Genomic DNA, 19,550 nt, shown 5'->3' on the forward strand with positions numbered 1-19,550 from the left:
GGTGAGAGTGGATGGTGTCGGGGTGAGTATGGATGTTGGAGAGGTGAGTGTGGATGGTGTAGGGGTGAGCGTGGATGTTGCAGGAGTGAGCGTGGATGGTGTAGGGGTGAGAGTGGATGTTGTAAAGGTGAGCGTGGATGGTGTAGGGGTGAGAGTGGATGTTGTATGAGTGAGCATGGATGGTGTAGATGTGTGGATGGTATATGGGAAAGCGTGGATGGTGTAGTGGTGAGCGTGGATGGTGTAGGGGTGAGCGTGGATGGTGTAGGGGTGAGCGTGGATGGTGGAGGAGTGAGCGTGGACATTGTAAAGGTGAGCGTGGACGGTGTAGCGGTGAGCGTGGACGTTGTAGGGGTGAACGTGGATGTTGTAGGGGTGAGCGTGGATGTTGTAGAAGTGAGCGTAAATGGTGTAGGAGTGAGGGTGCATGTTGTAGCGGTGAGCGTGGATGGTGTTGGGGTGATGGTGGATGTTGTAGGGGTGAGCGTGGATGTTGTCAGGGTGAGGGTGTATGGTGTAGGGGTGAGTGTGGATGTTATAGAGGTGAGCGTGGATGGTGTAGGGGTGAGCGTGGCTATTGTAGGGGTGAGCGTGGATGGTGTAGGGGTGAGCTTGGATGGTGAAGGTGTGAGCGTGGATGGTGTAGGAGTGAGCGTGGATGGTGTAGGGGTGAGCGTGGATGGTGTAGGGGTGAGCGTGGATGTTGTAGGGGTGAGAGTGGATGTTGCAGGAGTGAGCGTAGATGGTGTAGGGGGTGAGCGTGGAGGTTGTAAAGGTGAGCGTGGAGGTTGTAAAGGTGAGCGTGGATGGTGTAGGAGTGAGCGTGGATGTTGTAGGGGTGAGGGTGGATGGGGTTAGGTGTGGGGTGGATGGTGTTGGGGTGAGAGTGGATGGTGTTGGGGTGAGAGTGGATGGTGTCGGGGTGAGAGTGGATGGTGTCGGGGTGAGTATGGATGGTGTAGTGGTGAGCGTGGATGGTGTAGGGGTGAGCGTGGATGTTGTAGAGGTGAGCGTGAATGGTGTAGGGGTGAGCGTGGCTATTGTAGGGGTGAGCGTCGATGGTGTAGGGGTGAGCGTGGATGGTGTAGGAGTGAGCGTAGCTATTGTAGGGGTGAGCGTGGATGGTGTAGGGGTGAGTGTGGATGTTGCAGGAGTGAGCGTGGATTTTGTATGAGAGAGCGTGGATGTTTAAGGGGTGAGTGTGGATGGTGTAGGGGTGAGCGTGGATGGTGTAGGGGTGAGCGTGGATGTGGCAGGAGTGAGCGTGGGTGTTGTAGGAGTAAACGGAGATGGTGTAGGGGTGAAGGTGGATGGTGTAGGGGTGAGCGTGGACGTTGTAAAGGTGAGCATGGATGATGTAGGAGTGAGCGTAGATGGTGTAGGGGGTGAGCCTGGAGGTTGTAAAGGTGAGCATGGAGGTTGTAAAGGTGAGCGTGGATGGTGTAGGAGTGAGCGTGGATGTTGTAGGGGTGAGAGTGAATGGGGTTGGGGTGGGCATGGATGGTGTTGGGGTGAGTGTGGATGTTGGCGAGGTGAGCATGGATGTTGCAGGGGTGAGCGTGGATGTTGCAGGAGTGAGCGTGAATGTTGTAGGGGTGAGCGTGGATGGGGTAGGGGTGAGTGTGGATGTTGTAGAGGTGAGCGTGGATGGTGTACGGGTGAGCGTGGCTATTGTAGGGGTGAGCGTGGATGGTGTAGGGTTGAGCTTGGATGGTGAAGGTGTGAGCGTGGCTGGTGTAGGAGTGAGCGTGGCTGGTGTAAGAGTGAGCGTGGATGGTGTAGGGGTGAGCGTGGATGGTGTAGGGGTGAGCGTGGATGTTGTAGGGGTGAGAGTGGATGTTGCAGGAGTGAGCGTAGATGGTGTAGAGGGTGAGCGTGGAGGTTGTAAAGGTGAGCGTGGAGGTTGCAAAGGTGAGCGTGGATGGTGTAGGGGAAAGCATGGATGGTGTAGTGGTGAGCGTGGATGGTGTAGGGGTGAGAGTGGATGTGGTGGGGGTGAGCGTGGATGTGGTAGGGGTGAGCGTGGATGTTGCAGGAGTGAGCGTGGATTTTGTATGAGAGCGTGGATGTTGAAGGGGTGAGTGTGGATGGTGTAAGGGTGAGCGTGGATGTTGGAGGAGTGAGCGTGGATGATGTAGGAGTGAGCGTAGATGGTGTAGGGGGTGAGCGTGGAGGTTGTAAAGGTGAGCATGGATGGTGTAGGAGTGAGCGTAGATGGTGTAGGGGGTGAGCGTGGAGGTTCTAAAGGTGAGCATGGATGGTGTAGGAGTGAGCGTGGATGTTGTAGGAGTGAGAGTGAATGGGGTTGGGGTGGGCGTGGATGGTGTTGGGGTGAGTGTAGATGTTGGCGAGGTGAGCGTTGATGTTGCAGGGGTGCGCGTGGATGTTGCAGGAGTGAGCGTGAATGTTGTAGGGGTGAGCGTGGATGGTGTAGGGGTGAGAGTGGATGTTGTAAAGGTGAGCGTGGATGGTGTTGGGGTGAGAGTGGATGTTGTATGAGTGAGCATGGACGGTGTAGAGGTGAGTGTGGATGGTATAGGTGAAAGCATGGATGGTGTAGTGGTGAGCGTGGATGGTGTAGGGGTGAGAGTGGATGTGGTGGGGGTGAGCGTGGATGTGGTAGGGGTGAGCGTGGACAGTGTAGGGGTGAGCGTGGATGGTGTAGGAGTGAGCGTGGATGGTGTAGGGGTGAGCGTGGATGGTGTAGGTGTGAGCGTGGATGGTGTAGGAGTGAGCGTGGACATTGTAAAGGTGAGCGTGGACAGTGTAGCGGTGAGCGTGGACGTTGTAGGGGTGAACGTGGATGTTGTAGGGGTGAGCGTGGATGTTGTAGGCGTGAGGGTGGATGGTGTAGGGGTGAGCGTGGATGTTGTAGAAGTGAGCGTAGATGGTGTAGGAGTGAGGGTGGATGTTGTAGCGGTGAGCGTGGATGGTGTTGGGGTGAGGGTGGATGTTGTAGGGGTGAGCGTGGATGTTGTCGGGGTGAGGGTGGATGGTGTAGGGGTGAGTGTGGATGTTGTAGAGGTGAGCGTGCATGGTGTAGGGGTGAGCGTGGCTATTGTAGGGGTGAGCGTGGATGGTGTAGGGGTGAGCGTGGATGGTGTAGGGGTGAGCGTGGATGGTGTAGGGGTGAGCGTGGATGGTGTAGGGGTGAGCGTGGATGTTGTAGGGGTGAGCGTGGATGTTGCAGGAGTGAGCGGTAGATGGTGTAGGGGGTGAGCGTGGAGGTTGTAAAGGTGAGCGTGGAGGTTGTAAAGGTGAGCGTGGATGGTGTAGGAGTGAGCGTGGATGTTGCAGGGGTGAGAGTGGATGGGGTTGGGTGTGGCGTGGATGGTGTTGGGGTGAGAGTGGATAGTGTCGGGGTGAGAGTGGATAGTGTCGGGGTGAGAGTGGATGGTGTCGAGGTGAGTATGGATGTTGGAGAGGTGAGCGTGGATGGTGTAGGGGTGAGCGTGGATATTGCAGGAGTGAGCGTGGATGGTGTAGGGGTGAGAGTGGATGTTGTAAAGGTGAGCGTGGATGGTGTAGGGGTGAGAGTGGATGTTGTATGAGTGAGCATGGATGGTGTAGATGTGTGGATGGTATAGGGGAAAGCGTGGATGGTGTAGTGGTGAGCGTGGATGGTGTAGGGGTGAGCGTGGATGGTGTAGGGGTGAGCGTGGATGGTGTAGGAGTGAGCGTGGACATTATAAAGGTGAGCGTGGACGGTGTAGCGGTGAGCGTGGACGTTGTAGGGGTGAACGTGGATGTTGTAGGGGTGAGCGTGGATGTTGTCGGGGTGAGGGTGGATGGTGTAGGGGTGAGCGTGGATGTTGTAGAAGTGAGCGTAGATGGTGTAGGAGTGAGGGTGCATGTTGTAGCGGTGAGCGTGGATGGTGTTGGGGTGATGGTGGATGTTGTAGGGGTGAGCGTGGATGTTGTCAGGGTGAGGGTGTATGGTGTAGGGGTGAGTGTGGATGTTGTAGAGGTGAGCGTGGATGGTGTAGGGGTGAGCGCGGCTATTGTAGGGGTGAGCTTGGATGGTGAAGGTGTGAGCGTGGATGGTGTAGGAGTGAGCGTGGATGGTGTAGGGGTGAGCGTGGATGGTGTAGGGGTGAGCGTGGATGTTGTAGGGGTGAGAGTGGATGTTGCAGGAGTGAGCGTAGATGGTGTAGGGGGTGAGCGTGGAGGTTGTAAAGGTGAGCGTGGAGGTTGTAAAGGTGAGCGTGGAGGTTGTAAAGGTGAGCGTGGATGGTTTAGGAGTGAGCGTGGATGTTGTAGGGGTGAGAGTGGATGGGGTTGGGTGTGGCGTGGATGGTGTTGGGGTGAGAGTGGATGGTGTCGGGGTGAGAGTGGATGGTGTCGGGGTGAGAGTGGATGGTGTCGGGGTGAGTATGGATGTTGGAGAGGTGAGTGTGGATGGTGTAGGGGTGAGCGTGGATGTTGCAGGAGTGAGCGTGGATGGTGTAGGGGTGAGAGTGGATGTTGTAAAGGTGAGCGTGGATGGTGTAGGGGTGAGAGTGGATGTTGTATGAGTGAGCATGGATGGTGTAGATGTGTGGATGGTATATGGGAAAGCGTGGATGGTGTAGTGGTGAGCGTGGATGGTGTAGGGGTGAGCATGGATGGTGTAGGGGTGAGCGTGGATGGTGGAGGAGTGAGCGTGGACATTCTAAAGGTGAGCGTGGACGGTGTAGCGGTGAGCGTGGACGTTGTAGGGGTGAACGTGGATGTTGTAGGGGTGAGCGTGGATGTTGTAGAAGTGAGCGTAAATGGTGTAGGAGTGAGGGTGCATGTTGTAGCGGTGAGCGTGGATGGTGTTGGGGTGATGGTGGATGTTGTAGGGGTGAGCGTGGATGTTGTCAGGGTGAGGGTGTATGGTGTAGGGGTGAGTGTGGATGTTGTAGAGGTGAGCGTGGATGGTGTAGGGGTGAGCGTGGCTATTGTAGGGGTGAGCGTGGATGGTGTAGGGGTGAGCTTGGATGGTGAAGGTGTGAGCGTGGATGGTGTAGGAGTGAGCGTGGATGGTGTAGGGGTGAGCGTGGATGGTGTAGGGGTGAGCGTGGATGTTGTAGGGGTGAGAGTGGATGTTGCAGGAGTGAGCGTAGATGGTGTAGGGGGTGAGCGTGGAGGTTGTAAAGGTGAGCGTGGAGGTTGTAAAGGTGAGCGTGGATGGTGTAGGAGTGAGCGTGGATGTTGTAGGGGTGAGAGTGGATGGGGTTGGGTGTGGGGTGGATGGTGTTGGGGTGAGAGTGGATGGTGTTGGGGTGAGAGTGGATGGTGTCGGGGTGAGAGTGGATGGTGTCGGGGTGAGTATGGATGGTGTAGTGGTAAGCGTGGATGGTGTAGGTGTGAGCGTGGATGTTGTAGAGGTGAGCGTGAATGGTGTAGGGGTGAGCGTGGCTATTGTAGGGGTGAGCGTCGATGGTGTAGGGGTGAGCGTGGATGGTGTAGGAGTGAGCGTAGCTATTGTAGGGGTGAGCGTGGATGGTGTAGGGGTGAGTGTGGATGTTGCAGGAGTGAGCGTGGATTTTGTATGAGAGAGTGTGGATGTTTAAGGGGTGAGTGTGGATGGTGTAGGGGTGAGCGTGGATGGTGTAGGGGTGAGCGTGGATGTGGCAGGAGTGAGCGTGGGTGTTGTAGGAGTAAACGGAGATGGTGTAGGGGTGAGGGTGGATGGTGTAGGGGTGAGCGTGGACGTTGTAAAGGTGAGCATGGATGATGTAGGAGTGAGCGTAGATGGTGTAGGGGGTGAGCGTGGAGGTTGTAAAGGTGAGCATGGAGGTTGTAAAGGTGAGCATGGATGGTGTAGGAGTGAGCGTGGATGTTGTAGGGGTGAGAGTGAATGGGGTTGGGGTGGGCATGGATGGTGTTGGGGTGAGTGTGGATGTTGGCGAGGTGAGCATGGATGTTGCAGGGGTGAGCGTGGATGTTGCAGGAGTGAGCGTGAATGTTGTAGGGGTGAGCGTGGATGGGGTAGGGGTGAGTGTGGATGTTGTAGAGGTGAGCGTGGATGGTGTACGGGTGAGCGTGGCTATTGTAGGGGTGAGCGTGGATGGTATAGGGTTGAGCTTGGATGGTGAAGGTGTGAGCGTGGCTGGTGTAGGAGTGAGCGTGGCTGGTGTAAGAGTGAGCGTGGATGGTGTAGGGGTGAGCGTGGATGGTGTAGGGGTGAGCGTGGATGTTGTAGGGGTGAGAGTGGATGTTGCAGGAGTGAGCGTAGATGGTGTAGAGGGTGAGCGTGGAGGTTGTAAAGGTGAGCGTGGAGGTTGCAAAGGTGAGTGTGGATGGTGTAGAAGTGAGAGTGGATATTGTAGGGGTGAGAGTGGATGGGGTTGGGGTGGGCGTGGATGTTGGAGAGGTGAGCGTGGATGGTGTAGGGGTGAGCGTGGATGGTGTAGGGGTGAGCGTGGATGTTGCAGGAGTGAGCGTGGATGTTGTAGGGGTGAGCGTGGATGGTGTAGGGGTGAGAGTGGATGTTGTATGAGTGAGCATGGACGGTGTAGATGTGAGTGTGGATGGTATAGGGGAAAGCGTGGATGGTGTAGTGGTGAGCGTGGATAGTGTAGGGGTGAGCGTGGATGTTGTAGAGGCGAGCGTGGATGGTGTAAGGGTGAGCGTGGCTATTGTAGGGGTGAGCGTGGATGGTGTAGGGGTGAGCATGGACGTTGTAAAGGTGAGCATGGATGATGTAGGAGTGAGCGTAGATGGTGTAGGGGGTGAGCGTGGAGGTTGTGAAGGTGAGCATGGATGGTGTAGGAGTGAGCGTGGATGTTGTAGGGGTGAGAGTGAATGGGGTTGGGGTGGGCGTGGATGGTGTTGGGGTGAGTGTGGATGTTGGCGACGTGAGTGTGGATGTTGCAGGTGTGAGCGTGGATGTTGCAGGAGTGAGCGTGAATGTTGTAGGGGTGAGAGTCAACAGAAGGTGTATATCGGATTAATTGTTTATGTGGCAGCTGCTACATTGGACAGACGGGACGTAACATCAGCGTAAGACTTAAAGAACATAAGAGAAATATTAAATTATCTCAAACACAACTGTCGGCAGTGGCAGAACATGCTTGTCAACAAGGACACTCAATTGATTTTGACAATGTTGCAGTGTTGTGTAAAACTAATTATTACTGGCAAAGACTAATTAGAGAATCCATTGAAATTGAGAGGAACAAGAATAACTTTAATCGCTCTGACAGCTACAGGCTTAGTGCGGCCTGGAAGCGTATAATTAAATAATACACATTACATTTTGATTTAAAGAATTACTAATCTACAACTCATTACTAATCATAACCAATGACTGATTACTAATCGATCATATAATTACAATACCCCCCCCCTCCGCCTCTAATCACTGCACCTGATATGAGTTAAGTGATGACGTCACCCTGCTGCTCTATATAAAACCGGGAGCAAGGGAGGGCTTTACCATTCTGGCGAATTGCCCGATGATGCTGGTTGTATTTACCAGCGAAACGTCGTACTCAAACTGTAAATGTGGATTCGCTCTTCAACACACCGGTGGGCTAAAGTAGTGAATTATTTGTCTTTTTGTCAACGTGACACCTTTTTTTGCTGATTGGCCGTGTCGGGTGGTGGAGGGTTACGACACATTTATAAATAAACGCGATCTAACCCAAAAAACCTTTATTATGAATTCGTCAATCTAGATAATTTATAAGTGCATAGCTCCATTGGCTTCCTAATATCGGAAGGAAGAGCGTTCCAGACGGCCGCAGAAGTGCATTTGAACGCACGCGATGTGTTGACCGTCTCCGTTCGATGGGTGGCAAAAAAGTGCAGTGATACCAACAACTGTTGGGGCGAGCACTGTTATTGAGCGTCTATAAACGTTGTCACAGCACACAAGGAGGCGGTGTGGCCAGAGCCACACATTCCCAGCGCTGATATTTTACACACCGCACCGGATGCTCGTTTAAGGCCGAGCCAACCTAGGGGAGGCCCCAGACCGGTTCCGATATCCGATATCGCTCTCCTCTAACGTTTGACATAGCCAGGAATTCAACTTACAATGCCGGGTTCATAGAGCGGTGGCCACGGCCATGAATTTGACTCGGGAACGCCAGGTTCAAAGCAGCGATTCATAATTTACTTTGACAAGTGAAACATAAAAAAAACAATATATCCGCAACAATAACAGCAAAATAACGACACTGCTGCATGTCGTGACGCGGCGAGGCGACAGCATGACGACACCTGCGTGGGGTTCGCTGTGCTGCATCGCGTGGTTGAACTTCTTTTGCTCCGTACGTAGCCAACCGCGATAATCGGACTGCGGGGCAAGGACAGTTGTTCCCTCCACATTTAGAAACGTGCGTTTAAACAGATTATTTGATGTTCGGTTGGGGGCGAGGGAGCGGGGGGGACGACAATGCCGGCATGGCTCTCTCACCCAGCAGCACGTGGCCTCCTTCGTGCGAGAAGCACACGCCGGGCGTCGTGGGCGCGGAGGTGCAGGGCGTCACGGCGAAGCGGCGTGCTGGCTCCCCCAGGGACGCTCCGTTGAGCCGGGCCCCGCGCACGCAGCCCGGCCCTCCAGCGGCCCTGGGGTGGGGGGGGCGGTGACGGCACACCCGGGGCGCGCGACGCCTCCCGATAGAACGGCGCTCCTCCTTCTCGGCCCGCATGGCTACCGTCAGCGCCACGTAGCGCGCTAATGCAAGACAGGAAACAAATGCATTACGAGCGCAAAACAGAGCTACATACAAACAACACCAAACACCGGCATAGACTCGGCCTTGAACATGTGATCTCTCTCTCTCCACTGTTAATAACACAAAATAACTTTGCGCGCCATTGTGGAGAACATAACAAAGATAAATAAGCAGACAATTCGTTCTCCTTAACGTATTTGATTAACGTAAAAAATAAATGTATGGATTTGTACAGATCTCATCAGCCGCATCGTGGCCTTATGGAAGTGAATATAATTCTCACGTGGAAGGGCGGGTGGAAAAGTGCTGCCCCTTATTCTTTGGACAAAAGTATCTCAGAACTAGTTCAGCATTATCCGCTTCCGCGGGCTATTCTCTAGCAGGGGGCGGCACACTGCTTTGCGAGAGACACCAATAAGTCTGTCAACGAGCGTGAGCGCTCGCGATCGTGTGCTCTTACGAGTCCGTGCCATCGGAAATGCGCGCCGCTCACACGGAGTAGCAGCGCCACTTTAAGTGTCGAACAAAACTGGTCTGAGACTCAAGCATGGATGAGGAACGTCTCCCACAGGTGACCGCCTCCAGTTCCTCAGGTTTGGAGACTCCCGGCGAAACTGCGCTGGCCGCATCGCCGCACAAGGCTTGCGGGCGGGAACGGGAACAGGAGCAACAGCAGGAGTAGCAGCAGCAGGAGTAGCAGCAGCAGGAGCAGGAGCAGCAGGAGTAGCAGCAGCAGCTGGAGTAGCTGGAGTAGCTGGAGCAGCAGGAGTAGCTGCAGCAGCAGCAGGAGCAGCAGGAGTAGCAGCAGGAGCAGCAAGAGCAGCAGCAGGAGTAGCAGCAGGAGTAGCAGCAGGAGCAGCAGCAGGAGCAGCAGCAGCAGGAATAGCAGCAGCAGCAAGAGCAGCAGCAGCAGGAGCAGCAGCAGGAGTAGCAGCAGCAGCAAGAGCAGCAGCAGGAGCAGCAGGAGTAGCAGCAGCAGGAGTAGCAGCAGCAGCAAGAGCAGCAGGAGCAGTAGCAGCAGAGCAGCAGGGTAACCGTGGGATGCGGATCATTGACGGCGTCGATTTGGGGTCCTGTTGAGGCCGGCGCTGTGCACTGCTCAGCAAGATAGGATGGGGCAGATTGGTACAGACCCTTGTAGATCAGACGCAGAATCTTTATTTAGACTGCAGGAGGAATGTGATGAGTTATGAGGCTCTTTTTCATAGATGTCCAGTATGGGTGGGCCAACAAGAAGAGCAGGCATGGTTTGTAAATAATCCTATGGTTTGATGGGTCACCAATGTAACCCATCTCGTATTGGGAACGTTATCGGATAAGATTTCCGCTTTGGAACTCTCAGGCGAGCCGCGCCATTTGACACAGCCCCGGGGGGGGAAGGTGGATGTCCGGTGCTGGCACAGCCGGAGGCGCCATCGCGACAGTCCACCGTTTCACGGAGTGACGCTGACGGCACAAATCGCAACAAAACTCAGAATAAAACCCTCGAATCGGGCAAAACGCCCCGACACAGCACGACGAACGTGGGCGGCTTTCTACCTGCAGGTGTCGCCGGCCCGTGCCGCTCGCGACGCCACCCAGGTAGAGCGGGGAGCGCAGGCTGAACTCCGGGCCCCTGCGGCGTGTCGGGGCGGCCTTCGCCGCCGAGCCGTCCACGTTCAGCTCCCCGTGAGCCTCGGGGCCCACCACCACCTCCACCTGCGCGACACGAAGCGGCGGACCGGCGGGCAACGTCACGCTGGGGGGTTGCCACCTCTGGGGTGCAAACACAACCGGGGCGCATCACGATGTCACATCTAAAGTGATGTACAGATCACTATGAGCATCGAGGCCCACAGGGCTCCCCCACTACACTGCTTTCTCTGTCTATACGGCTAGAAGGGAGATGTTTCGACTGTTGTAAGTAATGAGCTCCAATGTGTAACATCTGCAAATAACGGACTGCATTCACCATCAGCAGCTGCTGGGACAAGGGCTGCGCCTCCAGGTGCATGTCCAGGTGCCGCCCGTCGTCGTCCCCGCCGCTGGACGCGTACGCGAGCAACCCGTTGGCGTCGGTCTTCAGCTCCAGCGAGGTGCCTGTGAGAGGCACAGAGAGGGCACCGCCAACGTTGCTCACACATTAAAACTACACTATTTTTATTTGACCAGGTAAGGTGTCCTGAGCTATATAGCTCTTTTTCAGAAGTGACCCGCTTAAACACTCACAAATACGCCCACACACACACACACTCTCCCACGTACACAAACTCCCACATAAACATTCACCCACGTAGATCTAAAACTCATTCCTTTAGAACTGCTTTTTGTGTACAGTTTGTTGGTCTTTTTCCCTGCACCTCGGACAAGCACGGTTGGCTACATACGGTGCCAAAGAAGTTCAACACACGTACGTACATTTCCACACTTCGTCAGCTGCGGTGGATCGCGCTGCGCATGCGTTTCCCCCACAAGAGGCGGTCGTGCGTGGCTCCGGCACCGGCACTGTTGCCCCCCTGCCCCCGCACGCCCCCTGCGTGTCCCCCCCACGGCCCCGCACAGCCACCCTCGCCGGGCCACGCCGGCACACCATCCTGCACGGGCCTCAGGTGCCGCGCTGATGAACCCTGGCCACACGGTCACCATCGGTCACCACCAGTCACCACCACAACCAGCCATGGTCACCACCGGTCACACAGTCACCTGTCTCTGTTTATTGTATTACCGTACTAAATTACCAGCATAAGTCTGGCCCAAGTGTGAACAATGGAGGAGGTGGATCATTTCTGTGGATGGATCCAAGACAGTCGTGGATATTCCAGACTTTTATAGCCAGGACCCATGTCTGATGACTAAGTGTTGAAGATGACAATATTGACGACGACAATGACAATGCTATCGACGATGATGTTGAGGATGATGGTGACGATGACTTTGTACGACGCGCGAGTGTGATAGCCACGTGTCCCCGCGGCGCTGCAGAGACACAGATGCACATGCACATACGCGTAGACACAGACACACGCAGAGACACAGACGCACATGCGCATACGTGTAGGCACAGACACACGCAGAGACACAGATGCACATGCACATACGCGTAGACACAGACACACGCAGAGACAGACGCACATGCACATACGTGCAGGCAGACAGACGCAGAGACACAGACGCATATGAGCATACGTGCAGGCAGACACACGCAGAGACACAGACGCACATGCGCATACGCAAAGACACAGACACACGCAGAGACACAGAAGCACATGTGCATACGCGTAGGTACAGACACACACAGAGAGACACAGATGCACACACACGCAGGCAAAGACGCACACGCGCAAGAAAGAACGACAAAGTGACACGAACACATGCACGCACGCGCTAGGGGGGGTGCACACGCATCGAGCTCGTCTCTTCTAACAAACCAGAGCCTGCGGTGGCAATACGGAAATTCCACGTTCCTATGGCCAAGACAGGGGAGACCGAGGCGGCATCTGGAGGAGTTGCACAGAGCGAAGAGGTAAATGGTTGGAGCCTTCGTTGTATCCGTCGCTCATGGTCCGCAGGGTGTCCTCTTTGTCTTCAGGACCACCGCCCCCTCTTGAGGGCGACGGACAGAATCTCACCCTGCCCACACACACAGACTGTTGGGATGAGTGCTGTTCGCGAGCACCTGTGAAGGTCAGCACGGCACACAAGAGGGTGAGTTACCAACACCATGCCCGACCACCTTTGTCTTCCTAGTGGCGATGTTTACACACTGCAAAAAATACTCATTTTTGGCCAAGTCAACCTAGGAGAGGCCCAGGACCAAATCAGATAATCGTCACTGCTGTTGGCCGTGAGTGGCAATCGAACTCAGGTTGCCGGATTCGTAGCGCATTGCGCTAACCGTTGCACCACCACTCCCCACGATGTACCACTCCCCGCAGTCACCTCTCGATTAGCCTGGGTAAGAGTGTTAAAGGCTGTATGGGGGACCTTTTGTCTTTGTTTTTATTATTGTTTGCAGTGATCAAGAAGGGCAACGTGCTTCACTTAGACATGGATGGGGGATGTGAGCCGCGTCAAGGGCCCGGTGCCCGGGCTGCTCACACACACACACACACAGCAGGAGCTGCACGTTGGAGGGCTGCCCCGTGAGTCTCTCCCCACCGCACCACTACCACCACAACCACCGCCACCGCGCGTCACACGTGACAGGAGTCACCGACCGTTGATACTGGGGTGGGTGGTGTGGCCGGCTTCAGGCCGGGCCGGTACTTGCAGGGAGTAGTAGAAGAGCAGGCCGCTTGGCTGCATGGTGCGGAACGTGAGCCTCGTCTCAGCACGGGGAAGGGCTCCTTGACGGCCAGCGACATGAACCCGTCGCCCGCCAGGTAGGCCTTGCGCGACACCTGCACGCCGAGGTCAGAGGGGGTGCGAGCGCTTGAGAGGCCGCGGGGCCAGCGGCGGGACCTCGGGGAGCACGGTTGCAAGTCGAGCGTCTCGGCTGCACGCGAGGGATGCGTGACAGACGCATCGTAAAGGTTTTTGGGTTAGATCTGGCAAATCGCCCGATGACCTGGTGAAAACGTCACAGTACTCGAATTGTAAACGTTGCGGATTTACACACAAACAACAAAACCAAGTCTGCTGAAGTAGTCACTATTTGGCACGTTTTGTTCACGTGACAAACCTTACTAATTGGCCATGTCGGGTGGTGGTGGGTTAATGAAACATTTATATTCACACGGTCTATCCCAAAAATCCTTTACTATGATTAATATTGGTCACGAAAGCCTTCTACGTGTTAGACTGCGTAACACTTTCTTTCTAAACATTGTGTGACGTTACTCTTCTAACGAGACGTTTCTTTCTCGGAGGTTTTGCGAGCATGTGAGCTCTACGCACATTTTAGCGGGTTCAAAGCGTGATTCACATCTCATTGGGCGGCTACAAACCGACAAGTTGAGAGACTTCCAGTGACAATCACCCGGGTTCAGTTACGCAAACATTTGATCCTTCTAAAAACGAAATAACTTTTTTTTAACTAAGCTATTTTTATTTCACCTGGCCACAAGCCACAACTCAACAAAAGTGGCTTACAAAGTGGACATTTATAGCTGCCAAATACTTTAAACGCACGTTGATTGTAAATGTGGGAGGGAAATAAACTGGAGGACCCGGAGAACGAACGGCAAGGTGCGGTGCGCGTACCAGCACGTCGTCTGATCAGCTGGCGCTCACTCCGATCATGTTCCTTCTGCAGGTCCAGGTTGGTGTCCTGCACCTTGAGGCTCAGGAAGCAGCACTTGAGCCCCGTCTCCATCGTCACGTGGGTACGGCTCCTGCGAGACGCGACGACGCCAACCCCTTGGGGGTCAAATCTGTGCCATCGATCACCGATTCTGACACACTTCCAGGACAGTTGTATGTAGTCTCAGTAGCACTATCAGTGATTTAAACTCTAACAATGGCTGCTGCACCCCTTTCACTAAGAATGCAATGCAACCTGACAGATTCACCACCAACCACTGGGCAGACACCGGGAGTGCGCTACGATAGAGACCCATTGCTGGTAACAGACTACGAGTGCCACACACCCCTTCCCCCTAACTCTCTGTAAAATATGAAAAAAAACTTTTTTTATTTTACCAGGTGAGCCCCACTGAGCTATAGAGCTCTTTTTTAGAAGCGACCTGGCCACAAATGTTAGCCCAACAAAGCGGATTATCACGTGGAAATGTATCGCAACCAAATACTCTAAACGCATATTTCTAAATGTAGAGGGAAAAGTCGGAGGACCCGGAGAAAAATCCACATGATCACGGGAAGAACATGCAGTCTCCAAATATACAGCAGGCGTTGGGGTCAAAATCGAACCCATGACCTCCTGTATACCAGGCGAATGCATTAACCTGACTATCCTCAAAGATTCCTTGAGGAAGTAACCTTCTAATGTAAGTATGTATGCATGTTGAACTTCTTTCGCACCGTACCTTGGCCAACCGTGCTGTTATAATCATGATAAGTTTATATATATGACTACAGGACTGCCAACAACACAGTCCCGTATATTTCATAAAAATGGTTGTATATTAAGTCAACACGTGTAAAAGATCGATTGAAATGAATTGGAAGGAGATAATATTTAAACTACCCCTACAGGTGGCAGTGCTACAGTATTGCATTTCAACCAATACTAAGAATTCTATAATGTTAGTGCTCCTGCTAAATCAGGCTGCGCTCCTGACCTGAAGGATGGTTTGAGGATACAGCCTTCCAACATATCTGGTATAGATCATACTACTTCATGTAAAACTACAGTACAGCACCGATAGCAATACAGTCCATTACATGTTGTATAAAGGGTTGTTCATGCGTTTGAAGTAGACAGTAATTGAAATTACGCCTGCAGGTGGCAGAGAACCACGCCACGCTGGTGCGCTACACGGCGCTGCTGCAGAACCTGACGGTGCGCGTGGAGCGAATGGAGCAGCGCCATGACTGCTACACAGAGCTGGACTATAAGCTGCTGCGGGTGGAGATCAGGAAGATGGAGCAGCTGGTACAGCAGCTGAAGCTGGACGTCTCCAGCGCCACGCACGATCATCTCCACCTCTGGTTCAGTCACGATTGTCTCAAAGGCACGCAATTGTTTCCATCAGGGGTGCTGCAATGCCCACGGTTCCTTTTGGGCAGATATGCAGACTCAGCTTTTGCAGCTGAAGGTGGCACGTAAAAAGGGGAGTACCTTGGATCACTGGAATGCGGAGGCAGCAGTTCTTGCAGTCGCTGGACTGTGTTGGATGGCTTCTCATAGAGAGCTGAATTGAACTTCACGAGCAAATTTAGGAGGAAAATGTTAAAGACACTGCTTCAGAATTTTCATAAATTTTGTGAAATCTGTACACAGTATCTGAACATGGAAAAGCTGTACTGTACTTTCTACTGCATGTACAAAATGGTGTTAAAGCTCGTGAAAAAATACACACATACTGACAAAAAATTACAGCCCTTTATCTTTGCACTCTGGTCATGGCGGAGCATTTGGGGGGGGGTTGGGTGGCACTTCATGTAAAATTAGGGATTTCGATCGGATCATTGGGGTTTATCTATATATAAAAGGGAAATTTGTAAATATGTGTCTGTTCAAAATGTTTAGCATACTTCCCGACATGCAACTTGAAATGTGCCATGTGGGTACTTTCCAGACTGTACACAATGCAAAAATTAGAAAAATAGACTTTTGTTTTTTTTGGGGGGGTGGGGGGGGCGCAATAATGGATATATTTTGCACGGCAAGTGAGCTGTGACTTCACATCTGTGATGTCACCCGCGCATGCGGAAGCGTCACGCAGTGTGCCTGTTTTTAATTGTATCACTTAAAGAACCAGGCTCCAGTCTACATTATAGACTGCCAGTACACTCACCCAGCTTAATAACCAGGCTCCAGTCGACATTATAGATTGCCAGTACACTCACTCCGATGAAGAACCAGGCTACAATCTACATTAGTGTTTTAATTATTATTTATTTTAAATTTTTTTATTCACTTTATTATTTTTCTATCTACGTGACTTTACCGAAAGAACCAAGGAATAGTATGAACTATTCACATATTTTGAAAAAAAAGTGAATATCACGTTTACTGTATGATGATATACAAGAAACTGGTAGGTTATAAAAACCAAATAAGAATTGAAAGTAAAATACTTTGTTAGAGCTGCCTGAGGTTGTAATTTTAAGCATTTTTTTTCCTCCGAATAAAGTGAAACACTTAATTATTGATTTCCAAATGTAATGACGCCATATTATTTATGAAAAAAATTCAGAGAAAGAACATAACACCGATTACTAGTCATTGTTGTAAATGTTCAGTGCAGTAACTCATAACATGACTTGCTTCCTCTGGTTTTCCCCTTCACATTTAGAAACATGCATTTAGAATATTTGGCTGCTATAAATGTCCACGTGATAAGCCACTTCGTTGAGCTAACATTTGCAGCCAGGTCCCTTACGAAAACGAGCTGTACAGCTCAGTGGGCCTAACCTGGTAAAATAAAAAAGGTTGCATTCTCAGGCACGTTCTTTGGCTGCTGTTCCATCATCCGTCTTGTCCAAATGCCATCATCTCTTCAAGAAATTATTCTCCTCGTGCGTTTATGACTAAAATAAAACAAATTAGGTTACCCTGTGTGTGTGTATCACACGCTCGTCTTATAGACACACACAAAGACAAAAGACCCCCGCTTTAGCCTTAACATATTTTTTGTAAAATACATGGTTCAAAGAAGGCCGTATCGGGCATAGGCGGGTGTTGTCTGACCATACTTCACCAGTGCGAGCCGGTGACGCTGGGAGAGCGGAAGGTAGCGGGGGTTGACCAGGACCGGTTCAGATATCAGTCGCCTCTGATGTTCGCCGTGGTTGGGAACCGAACTCGGCTTGGATTTGTAGCGCCGTGTGCCAACCACTGTGCCACCGCTCCATCCCCACTGTACAGCACCGTACTCAACAACAACAAAAGCTTCAAAATACAATTCTGCAATAACGTATCATGCAGATAAATAACTCGTGCGTACAAAGTATGTGTGGGTGACGATCGTCCAGTAAATCAATGATCGCTCACGGAATAATTCTTCAAACAGTCGTGAAGATTAAAGCTGCAGGCATTGGCCACGCGGCACACAACACAGGAGCCTCATAAACACCAATCTTGAGACTCGGTGAAGATTTGCTCAGTAAATAATTGACATTATTATGTCATTGTTATTATAGGACCAAACTTAGTACACGTAATGCTCTCGTGTGTGTGTTCGTGTAGCGGTTAGCGCGTTGCGTTGCTGTGAACCTGGCGACCCGGGTTCGATTCCCGCTCACGGCCAACACCGGTGACGATTTTATCTGAACCGGTCCTGGGCCTCCCCTAGGTCCACTCAGCCTCAAATGAGTACCTGGTGTGGTGTGTAAACATCGCCACTGGGGAGACAAAGACGGTCGGGCGTGGTGCTGGCCACCCACCCCCTCGTGTACCGTTCCGGCCTTCATAGGTGCTCGCTAACAGCACTTGCCCCTACAGTCTGTTAAGGCTACACGGGGGATATTTGTCTTTGTTGTGTCTATAAATGATGAGTAGCGATGGTAGTCTGTACTCGAGAGAGATGTTTGTACTGTACACGTGTCTGGAGCGTTATACACGAGGGGGTGGGTGGCCAGAAGCACGCCCGGCCGCCTTTGTCTCCCTCGTGGCGATGTTTACGCACAGCACTCGGCACTCATTTGAGGCTGAGTCGACTTAGAGGAGGGCGTAAAAGCGGACCGGTGTTGGCCCCGAGTGGGAATCGAACTCGGCTCGCCGGGTTTATAGCGCAGACACATCAACACACAAACACATCAACACAAACACATCAACACACAGACACATCAACACACAGACACATCAACACACAGACACATCAACACACAGACACATAAACACAAACACACCAACACACAGACACATCAACACACAGACACATCAACACACAGACACATCAACACACAGACACATCAACACAAACACACCAACACACTGACACATCAACACACAGACACATCAACACCAACACACAGACACATCAACACACAGACACATCAACACACACACAAACACATCAACACACACACCAACACACAGACACACAAACACATCAACACACAGACACATCAACACACACACAAACACATCAACACACAGACACATCAACACACTGACACAAATCAACACACAAACTCATCAACACAAACACATCAACACACAGACATAAACACATCAACACACAAACACATCAACACACAAACACATCAACACACAACCATACACCCCTCACCCTCCCCCATAAAATATCCTAACTACTTAAATACTTCAACTAACTTTACTTTATTAAAACACGTCACGCGAGTCAAAGTCCAATCGTGTGTTCTGATTATTTTTAATTTATAAGTCAAATGGCTGTGCGCCTCGCACAGCCACTACGAGGATGACTGGAGCTCATGTGATGGTTTATGCTCCTTGACAAAAAGTGAACACATCCTGGTCTCTTGAATTCTCAACTGGTTAAACAAACTAAACTTTGACGTTGTAAAGTATCTAGTTTAAATCGGCATGCAACATTGATATATAAGAATAGATGTTAGCCTTTCTGGCAATAAAAATAGTGTTAAGATGTTATAACACCAAATTGAAACCTTTTGCAAGGAATCATGTCTGCATTAACCATATATGCTTGTGGTGAACATGCAAACAAAAAACATGCTCTGGTAGTATATGCATTGTCTTTTAAACTGATTGGTCCACACCATAGACAGCTTTCTTTAGAGCCATGCCCTATTAAACTTGTGATGCTATGACACTTTTCCTATATGGACGCAACCATATATTTATACCTGGTTCAGTTTGTTAACATCACCAATGGGGAGACAAACACAGCTTGGTGTGGTGCTCACCACATCACCGTCTGGTGTACCTTTCCGGCCTTAATTAGTGTTCACGAAGAGCACTCGCTGCCCCCAATACTCTGTAAGCCTAGACAGGGAGTATTTTCTGTGGTTGGTTGAGCAAACCCACTGCACTGTGGTCCCGGCTCCAGTAATCACCCTGCTGTTAGAGTGGGTATCTGAGCTTGGTCAATTTGACCTAAAATAAACGTACAGGGCCATTACGTAGACAATGTTAGCAGTGACAAAGACAGCCAGGTCTGTGTGTTACTATGCCCACTGCTGTGCCAAGTCAACTCAGCGCGGCTCAGGCAGCGACAGGTTGTTTTTCCACTGCAAAAGCCGTGTCACTGAGTGACACGCAATGCGTGTAGATGACATGGTGATGCTGTGTCCTCAAATTGTGCTTAAAATTGGTGCACCCCAACAGACCCTGTCATAGCAGCCAGTTTATGC

General features: G+C 51.8%; 1 protein-coding gene across 1 annotated transcript; it reads right to left on the minus strand.

The window, feature by feature from the left end:
- Positions 1-7,135: 7,135 nt before the first annotated feature.
- LOC142925706 (uncharacterized) lies at positions 7,136-19,527 on the minus strand. The gene is made up of 3 exons (XM_076069087.1): positions 11,049-19,527; positions 10,603-10,730; positions 7,136-10,349 (listed from the first exon to the last, which is right to left on the minus strand). The coding sequence occupies exons 1-3, from the start codon at positions 11,221-11,223 to the stop codon at positions 9,990-9,992; spliced, it is 663 nt and encodes a 220-aa protein (XP_075925202.1). The 5' UTR covers positions 11,224-19,527; the 3' UTR covers positions 7,136-9,989.
- Positions 19,528-19,550: the final 23 nt, after the last annotated feature.

This window comes from Petromyzon marinus, chromosome 23 (assembly GCF_048934315.1).
Source record: "Petromyzon marinus isolate PM22_M1 ecotype Great Lakes invasive population chromosome 23, UKy_Petmar_22M1.pri1.0, whole genome shotgun sequence".
Classification (NCBI taxonomy): Eukaryota; Metazoa; Chordata; class Hyperoartia; order Petromyzontiformes; family Petromyzontidae; genus Petromyzon; species Petromyzon marinus.

Bases quoted from the DNA above. Each gene is read 5' to 3' on its own strand.
- LOC142925706 (XM_076069087.1), bottom strand. From the start codon at position 11,223: ATGGTGTGCCGGCGTGGCCCGGCGAGGGTGGCTGTGCGGGGCCGTGGG. The intron at 10,731-11,048 runs GTACGTACGTGT...TGCCTCTCACAG, and splicing joins AGCTGACGAAGTGTGGAAAT to GCACCTCGCTGGAGCTGAAG. The intron at 10,350-10,602 runs GTGAATGCAGTC...CGTGTCGCGCAG, and splicing joins TGTCCCAGCAGCTGCTGATG to GTGGAGGTGGTGGTGGGCCC.